Source organism: Hemiscyllium ocellatum, chromosome 36, assembly GCF_020745735.1.
Source record: "Hemiscyllium ocellatum isolate sHemOce1 chromosome 36, sHemOce1.pat.X.cur, whole genome shotgun sequence".
NCBI lineage: Eukaryota > Metazoa > Chordata > Chondrichthyes > Orectolobiformes > Hemiscylliidae > Hemiscyllium > Hemiscyllium ocellatum.
The window spans coordinates 7,115,748-7,133,193 of NC_083436.1; the positions used below are offsets into that span (position 1 = coordinate 7,115,748).

At 41.3% G+C, this 17,446-nt stretch overlaps 1 protein-coding gene across 2 annotated transcripts in view; it reads right to left on the reverse strand.

Annotated features, from left to right (window-relative positions):
- The window catches only part of dctn6 (dynactin subunit 6), a 32,203-nt gene extending 15,258 nt beyond the window's left edge, over positions 1-16,945 (reverse strand). Inside the window, exons 1-4 of one of the 2 annotated variants that reach the window (XM_060851584.1) lie at positions 16,842-16,940; positions 12,299-12,352; positions 6,458-6,522; positions 962-1,067 (exon numbers count right to left, since the gene is read on the reverse strand). In XM_060851584.1, the coding sequence (XP_060707567.1) occupies positions 962-1,067; positions 6,458-6,522; positions 12,299-12,352; positions 16,842-16,888 (272 nt within the window). In that variant the 5' untranslated portion in view covers positions 16,889-16,940. Of the gene's footprint in view, positions 1-961; positions 1,068-6,457; positions 6,523-12,298; positions 12,353-16,841 lie in introns of both variants that reach the window. The other variant, XM_060851585.1, reaches the window with a different exon arrangement.
- Positions 16,946-17,446: the final 501 nt, after the last annotated feature.

A 17,446-nucleotide genomic window follows, 5' to 3' on the forward strand; every position in this document is an offset into this window, starting at 1 on the left:
AAGCAACAAAAGAGGTATGCAAACAGATGCTCAAAAGCTTGGTGAAACAAGTAGGTTTAAAGAGGTACTTTAAGGGTAGAGAGAGAAGCAAAAAAATAGGAGAATTTAAGACTTTAAGGTATTTTCAGCTGAAGGCATGACCATTAAAATGGGAAGAATAAAACTGGGAGTGACAAAAGTGATCAGAATTGGGTGATCCAGAAGAGGTTGCAGTGATAAGAAGGGAAGAGACTATTGACAGATTTAAAAACAGGAGTTAGAATTTTAAATTGGGAATTGCTGGATCAGGAGCCAGTGTAGGTCAACAAAAACATAGATGATGAATGAATGGAACTTGGTACAAATACGGAAACAGATTTTTACATGAGATCAAGTTTATACAGAATAGAAGATGAACTATTGTTCAAAGAGTACTTGAATTTCTAATCAGTATTTCAGCAGATGAGCTAAGGTAGGAATAAAAGAGTGTTATTATAAAAGTGAATGTTCAGCAGAGGAGACACATTTACAGACAGCTCAGTTCAGTCCAGCCTTCTGAACAGACACAGACTCTGAATTGACCTAAACCTGAGGAAAACTGCATGAAATTCAATTTTGGCTTTCATTTTAAAAAAGGTGATAAAGCAGAGCTATAGTTGGAATCGCTGTGCTAAATGGGACAAAATGTTTGGTTCAGGTTCAGACACTTGCCAGGAAAAGTACTGATGTTGGTAGTGAGGAAACAGAATTTGTTGTAAAGTTCAAATATAATGGTTTCAGTCTTCCCAATATTTGGTTGGATGAAAGTTCTGCTTATCCAGTACTGAGTGTGAGACAAGCATATTTCAAACATACAAATAGTACTTATTTATTCCATGTAATATATAGGCACCATAAAAACAAAATTATTCCAATTATTTTCTGTTACATTTCAAATACCTTTATTTGGAAGTATCCATTAAGCACTTAATCGCATGCCCACCTGTTTGTAATAAGAGCTTGTTCTTCAATCAAGTTCCCTTCACCTATGATGATTGGTCCTGCTTCTGCAATAATACGAGCCTTGGGGTGCACTACAGTCCTTGGTCCTAAGCAATAAAAAACATAATTAATATTGTGTACTACTTGATAATTACTCTGGGATATAACCCACAAAAACAGTTGAGTTCCAGAGACGAGATGTGAATGACATCCTTGTAATCAAAGGCAACAAAAATAAACTAATTGGATGGGCAAATTAACTGAAAAATAGTTGATAAAGAGTATGATTTGGGAAAGAAAAAGAAAACAGTAACATTTAATTTGTTTTGCCATGGAGTTACCAGTGACAAATCCAGTCTTCCTCATCTCCTAATAGTGAGTTCTATCGATCCACCTGGAGACTTATTATTCTAACATTCAAATTCATTTTGTTGACTATCCTTTTAGTTACATAACACACAGACATTAGGTGTAAGGTGTATCCAGAAGATCATAAAAATTGCAATGAAACGCTAAAGCTTTTCTTTAGAGCAAACATATTAATAAGAAATATTATACTTAACATGGCTAAAGACTTAGTTAATCCACATCTGTGTACAATCTTTGTTTTCAGCATATCAAAACAAAAAAGATGCAGAAACATAAGGCAAGGTACAAAAAAATACCTAAAATGATACCAGAACTGAGGTTATAACTATCAGGAAATCTTAAACTGACTCCACAACAAAACTTCTTTTCTTTCAGATAGGTTGTTCAGCACTAATAACCTGGCATTTCATAGAATCCCTACAGTGTGGAAACAGGCCATTTGGCTCAACAAGTCCACACCAACTCTCCAAAGAGTAACCCAACCAAACCCATTCCCCTCCCTTGTATTAACCCTGATTAATGCACTTAACCTACACATTCATAAACACTATGGGCAATTTAGCATGGCCAATTCACCTAACCTCCGCATCTTGTGGATTGTGGGAGGAAACCGGAGCACCCGGAGGAAATCCATGCAGACACAGGCAGAATGTGCAAACTCCACACAGACTTGCCCAAGGCTGCAATTGAACCCAGGTCCCTGGCACTGTGAGACAGCAGTGCTAACCACTGAGCCACCATGCTGCCTAGTAAAATCCAGTTACTCCTAAATGAACACAGTTTTGTTGGAATGGATAATTAATCCAAGTTTACAATATTACAGTGATATGATTGCCAAGTCAAATTCATTACTGTCTCTACTTTTGCTCTCTTTTTTGGAGGAACAAAAACTTTGAGCTTAGCAACATGCATAACTTGCTCATCACAAATTGCTGCTAGTTCTACACAGCAATAGCTGAGGCCACTGATAACCTCCATTACCAATGCAGCAAAATCCAACCTTATACATTTACAAAATGTTCTAGGTTTTAATGTATGTTTACCTGTTAATACAAGACTGTACCTTTCCTTACCTCCCATATTAACATTTTTCAACTTCTTTTTCTACTAGCGAGTTTTGGGAAGATTTATAGCTCAGGTTGGTGTTCTGGATTTAGGTTTGCTTGTTGAGCTTGAAGGTTCATTTTCATACATTTCATCACCATACTAGGTAACATCTGTAATCAGCCTCTGTTGAAGCACTGCTGATGATTTCTGCTTTCTATTTATATGTTTGGGTTGCTTATGTCATTTCCTGTTCTTTTTCTCAGGGGGTTGTAAATCAGGTCCAAGTCAACGAGCTTGTTGATAGAGTTCCAGTTGGACTTCTTTTTCTACTTTCCATAATCTTCCTTGTTATTAACTGAGTTTGCTCCTGATACTTGTTTTAAGCTTTTCCTGTTTCAATGTAATTTTTAATTTCCTTTTAAAGACATAATTGCTTTGGAACATTTATCTTTTCCCTTTAATGGATTATCCCCATCCGAATTGTCTCTTCCCTGAATTCCCTTCATTGCTCCATTTCTGTTATTCTGCACTACAAGATTCTCTCTTAAAATCACTCAAATCAGATTTTCTGAATTCTACATTCTTAGCTTTGATTAAATGTTCTCCATAATTGCTTTAATTTATGTTGCAGTCAATGTTAGGTCAGTGATGATCTACTGGAATTTAACCCATTTACCTCACTATTTCCCATAGCCAGGTCCAAATTTGTTTCTTTCCTTATTGGACTGAAAACATATCAATAAAAAATATCCTAGGACAAGCCAAACAAACAGAGACACGCATGAGAATACCTAGCAGCATGGCATTCCAAACTGATCTCGATCAACAAACATATCGAGTTAGACCCCATCTATCACCCCCTGAGAAAAAGAACAGATGACAACACTACAGGAAGAGATGTCACCACAGGAAATGACATCACCAGCTCAAACATATAAATAGAAGGCAGGAATTATTAACAATGCTTCGTCCGGAGGCCCACTGAAGAGGTTACTGAGTAAGGTGACGAAACGTCTGGAAATGAACCTTCCAGCTCAGCGAGCAAACCTACATCCAGAACCTCAACCTGAGCTACAAATCTTCTCAAAACTCGCTATGACTTAATTTTGTACTGCAGTATTATTTCTAAAACCTCTTATAACACCAGCCATAACTGACTGGCCTGTAATGTTTACTGTACAGGTAGCCCTCCTATAATGCCGTAGTTGCATTCCAGCAAAACTTCGCTAGAACAAAGAACAGAGAAAATTACAGCACAGGAACAGGCCCTTCAGCCCTCCAAGCCTGCGCTGACCCAGATCCTCTCCCTAAACTTGTCACCTATTTTCTAAGGGTCTGTATCACTTTGCTCCCTGCCCATTCATGTATCTGCATAGATAATTCTTAAATGATGCTATTGTGCCCACTCCTACCACCTCTGCTGACAACACATTCCAGGCCCACACCACACTCTGTGTAAAGAACTATCCGTGCAAACTCCCCTAAGCTTTTCCCCTCTCAATTTGAACGTGTGACCCCATGTAATTGAGCCCCTCACTCTGGGAAAAAGCTTGTCTATCCAGTGTCTATACCTCTCATGATTTTGTAGATCTCAATCAGGTTCCCCCCTCAACCTCAGTCTTTCTAATGGAAAAAAATCCTAATCTACTCAACCTCTCTTCATAGCTAGCGCCTTCCATACCAGGCAACATCCTAGTGAACCTCCTCTGCACTCTCTCTAAAGCATCCACATCCTTTTGGTAATGTGGCGACCAGAACTATATGCAGTATTCCAAATGTGGCCAAACCAAAGTCCTATGGAACTATAATATGACCTGCCAACTCTTGTACTCAATATCCCATCCAATTAAGGAAAGCATGCCGTATCCCTTACAGACCTGTGTTGCCATCATCAGGGTACAATGGACTAGATCTCTCTGTACATCAATTTTCCCCAGGACTTTTCCATTCACCATATTTCGCTCTTGAATTAGATCTTCTGAAATGCGTCAGCTCACATTTGCCCAGATTGAACTCCCATCTGCCACTTCTCTGCCTAGCTCGCCAATCTATCTATATTCTGCTGTATTCTCTGACAGTTCCCTTCACTATCTGCTTCTCCACCAATCTTATCATCAAATGGAAACTTGTTAATCAGATCACGTATATCTTCCTCCAAATCATTTATGTATATCACAAACAACAGTGGTCCCAGCACAGATCCCTATGGAACACCACTGGTCACAGGTCTCCATTTTGAGAAACTCCCTTCCACTACTACTCTGTCTCCTGTTGCTCAGCCAGTTCACTATCCATCTAGCTAGTACATACTGGACCCCATGCAACTTCACCTTCTCCATTAGCACACTATGGAGAACCTTATCAAATGCCTCACTGAAGTCCATGTATATGACATCTACAGACCTTCCCATATCAATCAACTTTGTCACTTCCTCAAAGAATTGTATTAAGTTGGTAAGAGATGACCTTCCATGCACAAAACCATACTGCTTATCACAGATAAGCCCATTTTTCTTCCCAAATGGGAATAGTTCCTATCCCACAGTATCTTCTCCAGCATCTTCCCTATCACTGACGTCAGGCTCACCAATCTATAATAACCTGCATTATCCCTGCTACCCTTCTTAAACAAGAGGACAACAATTCTCCAGTCCTCTGGGACCTCAACCATGCTGCAAAGATATCTGTTAAGGCCCCAACTATTTCCTCTCTCGCTTCCCTCAGTAACCTGGGATAGATCCCATCCTTAATAGAAACAATGGGACCTATGGGAAAAGTTGGGTTGGGGCAGACTAGCAGAGAAAAAAAAATCACGATCACTCAAAAATCACGCAAAAATCTAACACAAAGTATAACAGCCTGAATGCAGGTTGAAAATCATATTTATTAACGAAACAAAAAGTAAGTTTCACACAGTACATTTAAAAAATGTGACAAAGCTGCTCTCTGTACAGCACCTCTCAAAAAAAGCTGCTCGGTCAGCAGCTGACATCAGTACACATGCAGTATGGTACAAAGACTGGCACCGATATTGTGCATTTGCAGAATGGCGCAGAGATTTCGGTATGGACATCAGAACATGCACGAGAACCGATCCCCCATGGAATCGCGCTATTGCGAATTAAGGCAACCTTTCTCAAAAATACTATTCCCTAATTCCTCAGTGACATTATAGCTAAATTGCGTAGCCGAAATGCGCACTATCCCAGAACTACTTGTACAACCTTTTCTTTGAACACTTGAAATTATCCACCTTCCTGGCACCATTTCTTTTTCTAAAGAGGTCGGATTGCACTGTTGTTGCTGAGACAGGAGAAGTGTTCTGCCGAAGCAGTTAAAAGAAAGCAAAGTGAGTCTTGATAATAATGATAATAACTGGAAACATTTAAAAAAAAAATCAGATAAAAAAACTAATGGAGTAGACAAGCTACAGACTCCTGTGCTGCTATTTTGCCGCCATCATATAAGTGTGAAGTTTAATGCAGGATATTAAATAGAGGAGAGAGGTGTCAGGGTAGAGGGAGACTTAAGAAGAGATTTCAGAGCTTGTGACTGTACCATGAGCTGTTTATATCCAATGCTGAGACAAAAGTAGAGGATGCACAGGAGGCCAAAAGTGGAAGAATACACAGTTTTCGGAAGGTTTAGAGCTGCAGGAGGCCACCTATAGGGAAAAGACAGCCAGAGGGGATTTGAAGACACAGGTGAACACTTCAAAATTAATGATACTGACAAACCTGCAGCCAAGGCAGATCAAGTTGGAAATGGTAGCATAGTGGTTATAGTATGGCATTAATAATCCAAAAAGTTAGACCAAAATTCGTTAAGAGTCCACATCCACTTGACTCATGCTGATATTTCTATCTTTGACTTAAAGCACTGCTCAGCTAAACTCAACACAAGTTTTATCGTTCAATTAGATGCTTTACAGTCTCTCAGACTTAACATTGGTCTGAAATTGTTGAACTAATCAGTTGATTTTCATTGGTAGCTACTGACTACTACTTGCTAACCTGAATTTACCAGAAGCAGACATTAAATTATCCCTAAAATCACTAATGATGAATTGAAGATCGCTTACCGATAGTTACATCTCCCTTGATTTCACTTTCAACACAGACAACAGCTCCAGCTGCAATTTTCACACTGCAAAAAAAATTAATTAATGGAGAATGCATTGTGTAATTAACAAAGGTAAATATAAGGTCAACATCACTCAGGTAATTAGTAAGTTACGCTAATTATGTAAACACGCCAAAGTGTAAGAATTAGAGATTCACAAGTTACGTATTAAGTTTTAAAAAACTTTTGTCTGGAAGAGAATGCTGTTGTAATTTATTGTTTATTTTCAGTACAAGTCTGTAAAATGGTTGTACAAGCAGACATTGTAGTTACTCCAATACTTATTCACTGGTGTTTGTGCAAGAATAACCACTATTGAACCTTAAGTGAAGGGAAAGATAATAGCAACTTTACAGATGGTACCATATCAGAGAGAAACAGACTGAAATGTTAACTGCATGGAGAGCAGAGGTGAATAAATGTGTCTCAGAATAGAGAAGGGAAGTTTTAAGATGGATTTTTTTTTCTTTAAAAACAGTTTGCACATGTTCAAAGCATACTGTGAAGAGCTACAACTACCAATTAGTCTCATTTCCTTCCACTTTCTCCATAGTCTACAAAATTTTCCTTTTCAAGTATTTGCATAATTTTCCTTGAAAATTACTATCAAATCTGACTCAATCACTCTTTCAGAATTACAGAACATATCTTGCTGCATAAAATAAATTTTCTTCAGGATTTTAAGACTGTCTTAAATCAGTGTCCTGTAGTCACCAAACATTTGCTAGTGTAGACAGTTTCTTCCCAAGATTGCTGAAAGCACCATTTAATCTCAAAAGATCTCTATTAATCTCTGCTTAACACTCTCTGCTACAACTAAAGTATCAATTTATATTTATTAGGTGCCTTTTAATTCATGAAATGTCCTGAGCATTTCACAGGATCAATGTAAGCCAAGGATAGACACTGAGGAGATACTAGGAGATAACCAAAAACTTGGTTTAAAAGGGAATTCTAGATATTCAGGCCTTAAGAATTGAAGGCACAGTTGCCAATAATGGAGTAACTAAATTGGGGAGGGGTGGGATTGTCAAGAGAATAAAATTGGTTGATGCAGTTATCTCAGAACACTGAAGTTAGAGGAGATTACAGAGAAAGGGAAGTGTGAGGCCATAGAAGCATATAAAAGCAATTATGAAAATATTTGAACTAAAAATGTGAAAAAGCGTGACATGGCCAATATTGAACTGCCCACTTATTTAGACTCAGAAGTGGCACGAGAAAACATCTTTTTATACAAGTTATGATCTGGAACGCATCATTCAAAGGGGCAGTGGAAGCAGCTTCAATGGCAACATCTAAAAGAGAATTGGATATACACAGTTGAAAGGGAAACATTTATATGGCCATGGGGAATAGCAAGGTAGTATGATCAACTGGATTGCTCTACAAAGGGCTAGCACAGATACAATTAATAAAGGAAAGTTGGAGGCATCAGCAGATTTAGCTAACTTTACAAAAACTTATCAATTCATTGAAGTCAAGGAATATGAAAGGAGTTGTTAAACTGTTCACAATAGCTTGAAGTGTTTACTGGAGATCTGGATATTGAGAGCTTTTGTAGCACATCGGTAGCATCCCAACTTCTGAGCTGGAGACCTGGGTTCAAGTCCCATATGCTCCAGAAGTTAGCAAGAACATCTCTAAACAGGCTCGTTCAAAATATCTAGATCCCTGATAGCAAGGTCAGAGGTAAACATTTGGAGGAAAATTTCAGAGAAATCTAAAGATACACAGCATTAAGTAACTGACTTCAATCTTGATCATGTAGATAGAACATAGAACAATACAGCACAGAACAGGCCCTTCGGCCCACGATGTTGTGCCGAACATCTATCCTAGATTAAGCACCCATCTATGTACCTATCCAATTGCCGCTTAAAGGTCGCCAATGATTCTGATTCTACCACTCCCACGGGCAGCGCATTCCATGCCCCCACCACTCTCTGGGTAAAGAACCCACCCCTGACATCTCCCCTATACCTTGCACCCTTCACCTTAAATTTATGTCCCCTTGTAACACTCTGTTGTACCCGGGGAAAAAGTTTCTGACTGTCTACTCTATCTATTCCTCTGATCATCTTATAAACCTCTATCAAGTTACCCCTCATCGTTCGCCGTTCCAACGAGAAAAGGCCGAGAACTCTCAACCTATCCTCGTACGACCTATTCTCCATTCCAGGCAACATCCTGGTAAATCTTCTCTGCACCCTCGTCAAAGCTTCCACATCTTTCCTAAAGTGAGGCGACCAGAACTGCACACAGTACTCCAAATGTGGCCTAACCAAAGTCCTGTACAGCTGCAACATCACTTCACGACTCTTGAATTCAATCCCTCTGCTAATGAACGCTAATACACCATAGGCCTTCTTACAAACTCTATCCACCTGAGTGGCAACTTTCATAGACCCCAAGATCCCTCTGTTCCTCCACCTGACTAAGAACACGACCGTTAACCCTGTATTCCGCATTCTTATTTGTTCTTCCAAAATGGACAACCTCACACTTGGCAGGGTTGAACTCCATCTGCCACTCCTCAGCCCAGCTCTGCATCATATCTAAGTCCCTTTGCAACCGACAACAGCCCTCCTCACTATCCACAACTCCACCAATCTTCGTATCATCTGCAAATTTACTGACCCACCCTTCGACTCCCTCATCCAAGTCATTAATAAAAATTACAAACAGCAGAGGACCCAGAACTGATCCCTGCCGAACTCCACTTGTAACTGGGCTCCAGGCTGAATATTTACCATCTACCACCACTCTCTGACTTCGACCGGTTAGCCAGTTTTCTATCCAATTGGCCAAATTTCCCTCTATCCCATGCCTCCTGACTTTCCGCATAAGCCTACCATGGGGAACCTTATCAAATGCCTTACTAAAATCCATGTACACTGCATCCACTGCTCTACCCTCATCCACATGCTTGGTCACCTCCTCAAAGAATTCAATAAGACTTGTAAGGCAAGACCTACCCTTCACAAATCCGTGCTGGCTGACTCTAATCAAGCAGTGTCTTTCCAGATACTCATAAATCCTATCCCTCAGTACCCTTTCCATTACTTTGCCTACCACCGAAGTAAGACTAACTGGCCTGTAATTCCCGGGGTTATCCCTATTCCCTTTTTTGAACAGAGGCACAACATTCGCTACTCTCCAGTCCCCTGGTACCACCCCCGTTGACAGTGAAGACGAAAAGATCATTGCCAACGGTACTGCAATTTCCTCTCTTGCTTCCCACATAATCCTAGGATATATCCCGTCAGGCCCGGAGGACTTGTCTATCCTCAAGTTGTTCAAAATGTCCAATACATCTTCCTTCCTAACAAGTATCTCTTCTAGCTTACCAGTCCGTTTCACACTCTCCTCTTCAACAATACAGTCCCTCTCGTTCGTAAATACAGAAGAAAAGTACTCATTCAAGACCTCTCCTATCTCTTCCGACTCAATACACAATCTCCCACCACTGTCCTTGATCGGACCTACCCTCGTTCTCGTCATTCTCATGTTTCTCACATACGCATAAAATGCCTTGGGGTTATCCTTGATCCTGTCCGCCAAGGATTTTTCATGCCCTCTCTTAGCTCTCCTAATCCCTTTCTTCAGGTCCCCTCTGGCTATCCTGTATCCCTCCACTGCCCTGTCAGAACCTTGTTTCCTCAACCTTATGTAAGCCTCCTTCTTCCTCTTTACTAGACATTCAACCTCCCTCGTCAACCAAGGCTCCCTCACACAACCATTTCTTTCCTGCCTGATAAGTACATACATATCAAAGACACGTCGTATCTGCTCCTTGAAAAAGTTCCACATTTCCACCACATCCTTCCCTGACAGCCTATGCTCCCAACTGATGCTCCTCAAATCCTGTCTTACAGCATCGTAATTTCCCTTCCCCCAATTGTAAAATCTACCCTGTTGTGCGCACCTATCTCTCTCCATAACCAAGGTGAAAGTCACAGAATTGTGGTCACCATCACCAAAATGTTCACCCACTAACAAGCCCATCACTTGTCCCGGTTCATTACCGAGTACCAAATCCAATATGGCCTCCCCTCTGGTTGGACAATCTACATACTGAGTTAGAAAAGCTTCCTGGACACACTGCACAAACACCGCCCCATCCAATCTACCTGATCTAAACAGCTTCCAATCAATATTTGGGAAGTTGAAGTCGCCCATGACTATGACCCTGTGGCTTCTGCACCTTTCCAAAATCTGTTTCCCAATGTGTTTCTCCACATCTCTGCTGCTATTGGGGGGCCTATAGTAAACACCCAACAAGGTGACTGCACCTTTCCTATTTCTGACTTCAGCCCATACTACCTCCAAAGGCAGATCCCCCTCAAACTTCCTTTCTGCAGCCGTTATACCATTTCTAATTAGCAATGCCACCCCCCCTCCTTTTTTACCACCCTCCCTAATCTTACTGAAACATCTGTAACCAGGAACCTCCAACAACCATTCCTGTCCCTCATCTATCCATGTTTCCGTGATGGCCACAACATCGTAGTCCCAGGTACCGATCCACGCCTTAAGTTCACCCACCTTATTTCTGATACTCCTTGCGTTGAAGTATACGCACTTGAGCCCATCTCTGTGTCCGCAAGTATTCCCTGTCAGTGCTACCTTCTCCACAGCCTCCCTACATTCTTGGACATCCTGACAAACAGCTAGATTACTTGCTGGACTACAAGTCCGGATTCCATCTCCCTGCCAAATTAGTTTAAAACCCCCCGAAGAGTGCTAGCAAACCTACCCCCCAGGATATTGGTGCCCTTTTGGTTCAGGTGCAACCCGTCCTGTTTGTACAGGTCCCACCTTCCCCAGAATGCAGTCCAATTGTCCAAATACCTGAAGCCCTCCCTCCTTCACCATCCTTGCAGCCACGTGTTCAACTGCACTCTCTCCCTATTCCTTGCCTCACTGTCACGTGGCACCGGCAACAACCCAGAGATGACGACTCTGTCTGTCCTAGCTTTTAGCTTCCAGCCTAACTCCCTGAGCTCTTGAATGACCTCCCCACCCCATGTCGTTGGTGCCAATGTGTACCACGACTTCTGGCTGCACACCCTCCCCCTTAAGGATTCTGAAGATACGGTCCGAGACGTCTCGGACCCTGGCACCCGGGAGGCAACAAACCATCCGAGAGTCTCGCCCATGTCCACAGAACCGCCTGTCCGTCCCTCTAACTAGAGAGTCTCCTATAACTAGCGCTCTCCTCCTCGCCCCCTTTCCCTTCTGAGTCTCAGAGCCAGACCTCACGCCACAGACCCCGTCACTGCAGCTTACACCTGCAAGGCTGTCCCCCCCAACAGTTTCCAAAGCTGTATACTTATTGTTTAGGGGAATGACCACAGGGGAACCCAGCACTGCCTGCTTCTTCCCCTTCCCACCTCTAATTGTTACCCAGCTACCTCTGTTCTCCGGCGTAACTATGTCCATGTAGCTTCTATCAATCACCCTCTCAGCCTCTCGAATAATCCTCAGTTCATCCAACTCCAGTTCCAGTTCCCTAACTCGTTCGGTGAGGAGCAGGATCTGACTGCATTTCCTGCAGACGAAGTCGGCAGGAGTATCGGTGGTCACCCCTACCTCAAACATCCTGCAGGAGGAACATTCCACTGCCTGCGCTGCCATGACTGTACACTTTGTTTCCAAAACAAGAACACTGAGTCAATAACACTGAGTCGCTTACCTGTGGACTTTAAAGTTAGGTTAGAGGAGGAGGATGGGAGGGAGGCCCTACGAAGTAGGGCCTGGGGTCTAGAACACACCCACTCAAATACCAATCACTTACCTTCCCGACCAGCTCTGCGCTCCAACCTCACTTCCGCCCAGCTCACGCCGCTCTCTGCGGTGAAAAGACCATTGGCGTCGAGGTAAGTTCTTTAAATACCAATCACTTACCTTCCCGACCAGCTCTGCGCTGGTATATACAAATATACCGATATATACAAAAAAAGTAAGGGACAACAACAGTGAAAGCATTCTTAAAACCGGATACCGAACTTATGGGAAAACTGGACTCCAATGTATGATATTACAGGGAAACTAAAGAGTGGTTCCAAAACAGAATAATGTTACTGGGAAATGTCATAATCCTAATGCAAATTAGGATAGTAATCATTGAAAGGTAAGAGGGAGGGAAAGGGTTTTTGACCTGTGTTCAGGGAATCTTTCTTGATCAATACATTCCTGGCTCAATGAGGAAGGAGGCATTTATTCATCTGGTTGTAGCAATTATGTAGATTGGGAATAAAGGAGATGGACATGGTAGAGACTGACCTAGGCAATAAGTTACCATTTGTATCTATTTTCAACCAACGAAAATGCTGAAGGAAGCTGAGATAATGGATGGGCTAGGTCACGTTAATTGGCCATGCTAAATTGCCCATAGTGTTAAGTGCATTAGTTAGAGGGGAATGGGTCTAGGTGGGTTAGCACCTAGAACGGTGCTAACCGATAGAAAGGTAGACAGTACGTGAAGTTTAAAAGTTACCACAACATGATGGGAACACAGCTGCGCATGCTGACAGAAGTAAGGGTAAAAATGTAGAGGAGCTGTCCTTAATTTTACTATCCTCTTTAGAAAAAGAAATGGCGCCAGAAAAATGGATAATTTCAAGTGAAACACCATTGTTCAAAGAAAAGGTTGTACAATAAACTTTACAGGCCTGTCACTTTAATTTTGGTGTTGTAAGTGGTTTTAGAAATAATAGTGCAGTCAAGATTAACAGTCACTTGGACAATTGTGGATTAATTAGAGAAATCTGGCAGGGATTCAAACACAAATTATGCTTCATGAACTTGTCCAGTTGTTTTGATTAACTAAAAGAGCAAATAGATGAGGGTAATGCACATTGGACATGGACATTGAAGGCAATGACATCATTCATTGCCAATGATTGACTGTTCTGGAGAAGGTGACTTCACCATCTTGAACTGCTTGTGATGCAGGTACTCCAGCAGTGTGGGTTGCAATTCTAGGATTTTGATCCAGCATTAGTGAAGGAAGGACAATATAGTTCCAGGTCAGAATGGTGGATAATGTGGTTGATCTGATATACATGGACTTTCAAAGCCTTCTGATAAAGTGCCACATAATACTGAAGCCATGGAATAATGGTGACAGGAGAGAATGGATTTGAAGTTGGTTGACTGATATAAAACAGAATATTGAAGAACAATTGTTTTTGAAACTGAAAGAAGGTATTCAGATTTCCCAGGACTCGCTCAACACTTTAGATATACATTACTGTCTAGACTTGAAATGTGCAGAGGAAATGATGGCCTAGTGTTATACTTGCTAAAACTATGCTAATGTTTTGGGGACGCAGATTCAAATCCCACTGTGGCAGATGGTAGATTTTTGAATTCAGTACAAAAATAAGAATCTGAAATTAAGAGTTCTAATGATGACCATGAAACCATTGTCAATTGTCAGGAAAAACATGTCTGGTTCTCTAATGTCCTTTAGGAAAGGAAATCTGCTATCCTTAACTGATCTGGCACACAAGTGACTCCAGACCCACAGCAATGTGGTTGACAATAAATGGTGATGTAGCCAGTTATGTCCTCATCCCATCAGTGAACTAAAAAGGCCACAATTTCAAAATTTGCTGGTGCTCCCCAAGTTATAATTGTGAATTGAGGATAGAAATGGTCTCAAAGAGGATAGTCAGTATGGTGGAACGGGCAGAGAGGTCCACACTAACCATCCGAAGAGTAACCCACCCAGACCCATTCCCCTAGCCTATATTTTCCCCTGACTAATGCACCTGAACACTGAACAACATAGCATGGCCAATTTACCTGACCTGCATATCTTTTGATTGTGGGAGAAAATCAGAGCACCCAGAGGAAGCCCGCGCAGACATGGGCAAAATGTGCAAACTCCACACAGTCACCCGAGGCTGAAATCGAACCCAGGTCCTGGTGCTGGGAGGCAGCAATGCTGACCACTGAGTCACCATACTACTGCTTGGTGCAGCTCACCCGTTAAGACATCCTTCCCTCTCCCTTCCTCCCTCTGACTATCCCACTCTAGACACACAGGGGAGCAAAGTAATGAGTGGTAGGTTTGGTGGGCAGAAGGCAAAGATAGTCAACATATTTCTTTTATATTTTTACTCTGAAAGCTAATTAATTTACAAATAAGAATTTAACAGTTACAGTATTTCAGCTTACAAAATGCATTTCTTTATGTTTTCTGAGAAAGGTCTTAAAGAAGTCCCTTTGACATTGGTTGTGATAGAAAAGTTTGAATTGCTTACCATTGTTTCACTTACAGTTGCACATTTCAGGAATGCAACTAAATGCTAAGCAAGGAATTATTCAAAATTATGAAGTGTTTTAGTAGGGCAAGGAAGAAGGAAAGTGTTTACACTGACAAAAGAGTTCTAGTAGATTTGGGCCACGAGTTTATAATAATTGCAAAACAAAGAAGGGAAATTAGGAGAACAGAGGATTTTTAAAAATATCTGGAATGTACTAACTGAAAAGATAGATTCTTTAGGAGTCTTTAAGATAAATTGGCATGTGATAGAGTCAGAGATGTACAGCACAGAAACAGACCCTTTGGTCCAACTCATTCATGCCGACCAGATATCCTAACTATTTACCATCACTTGGCTCACATCCCTCTAAACCTTTCCTATTTATATACCCATCCAGGTGTGTTTTAAATGCTGTTAATGTACCAGCCTCCACCACTTCCTCTGGCAGCTCATTCCATATACTTTGTGAAAAAGTTACCCTGAGGTCCTTTTAATATCTTTCTCCCCTCACCCTCCCCCAAGGGAAAAGATCTTGTCTGTTTATCTTATCCATGCCCCTCATGATTTTATAGGGTCACTCCTCAGCCTCCGACTCTCCAGGGAAAACAGCCCCAGCCTATTCAGCCTTTCCCAAAGCTCAAATCCTCCAACCCTGGCAACGTCTTTGTAAATCTTTTCTGAACCCTTTCAAGTTTCACAACGTCCTTCCGATAAGGAGACCAGAATTGCATGCAATATTCCAAAAGTGGCCTAACCAATGTTCTGTATAGTTGATTTCCCGACTCCTATACTCAGTGCTCTGACCAATAAAGGAAAGCATACCAAATGCTTTCTTCACCATCCTATCTACCTGCAACTACTTTCAAGGAACCAAGAACCTGTACTCCAAGGTCTCTTTGTTCAGCAACACTCCTCAGGACCGTACCATAAGTCCTGCTCTGATTTGCTTCTAATTGAAGAATTAAAATAAAAGAATTGTAAGGAAAAAGCTGGAATGAGAGACAAATTATGTAGCTCTTTCAAAATGGGTAGAAAAGCTATAGCAAACCAAATTGTTTCTAAATAGCCTGGATTTTGTGGTCAGCAAACTCACCACTGACTTTGAAGAAGTCTCCATGTTAAGGGACAATATTGTTTATTTCTGCCAAATAAATAACATCTCCATTACTACTTTATCAACAATCAAAATATTTCCAACTCTTAAAATGTATACCTTGTTGGAAAGCAAATGGCCTCAGCACAGGTTGATGTTTGGAAGATTTGCTATGTATAAATTTTCTACTGTATATTTATGTCAAATGTAACTAAGTTGGCCATGAAGCATTATTATTCTGTATACATAATGAAAAGTGTTATATAAATCACAGAATCCCTACAGTGTGGAACAAGCCATTTGGCCCAACAAATTTAACTCTGTGACCTACCTGTATTGCTTGCAAGACAAACCTTTCACTGTGCCTCAGTACACGTGACAATAAGTTCAATTCAAATCCACACCGACCCTCCAAAGAGTAACCCACCCAGCCCCCCTATTTGATGGATTTACTCCTGAATATTGCACTCAACCTACACGTTCCCAAACAATATAAGCAATTTACCACAGCCACTTCACCTAGCCTGCACATCTTTTGATTTGTGGGAGGAAACCCGAGCATCCGGATGAAACAGGAGAATGGGCAAACTCCTTACAATCAGTCCCCCGAGGCTGGAATTGAACCTGGTGCTGTGAGTCAACTGTGCTTACCACTGATACATCGGGTCATCCAAATAAGTTCTTCCTTTCCAAGGGGACATTTTTGAACTTAAAATAGAGACCCATTAAACTACAAGCCTTTGTACTCCAATAGTTTCTTGTTGATGAAACCTACTTCCCCTCCAAAGGCTGATCCTGACCGTCCAGGTCGGATCCATCCTTCACTTCTAGTTTTCCCAGTCTTCACCTTCTGCTATCAAACTGCTTCCTTTATTTATACTAAAATAGCATATTTTGTCGTCCCGCTCTTCTTTAGAAACTGATTCGCATACAGATCTTGACATTCAGACTCGGGCATCTTTTATTTTTACCTTTTCTGAGTTTGTTTTCCTGACAAAATTTCCATCTTGCCATTCATCGTCAGTGCGCCTGCGTACCAACCACCATAGGGTCCGCCTGATGTGGTTAGTGCGCACGCGCCATGCCGCGCAGCCTGCCGGGAGGAGACGCCCCGAAGCCTGCCACGCGCAGTACGTAACGGTTTTCCGAAGGCAGTTGTACGCCTACTTAATATTGAAATTCAGTTATTGTTTTGTTAAGTGTGCCAAAGCTCGAACTTGGGGAAATTTTAATATAATTATGGACTGGAAAAGTAACACGACTTATTTTCAGTATACAAATCTAAAAAGACTGCAGATTATTTGCAGGGTTAATTTTTGTCGGTAAAAAATGGAATGCCGTTAGCAAGGTCTTGTGATAGTATGTGGTAAGTTTGACTGGATGTTACCAGCAATGAGAGGCTTCATATCGAAGCTGAGATTGTTCTGTAGAGCTCTAAAAGTTAGGGTAAGACCTATTACAGTAGAGATATTCAAATTATTTAAGTTCATCCACCCTTTCAAGCATGGTGTTCCAGGGTATAACAAGCTTTGCAAAATAATTTTCTTAATTTTCTCTCTAGATCTTTGATCAACCC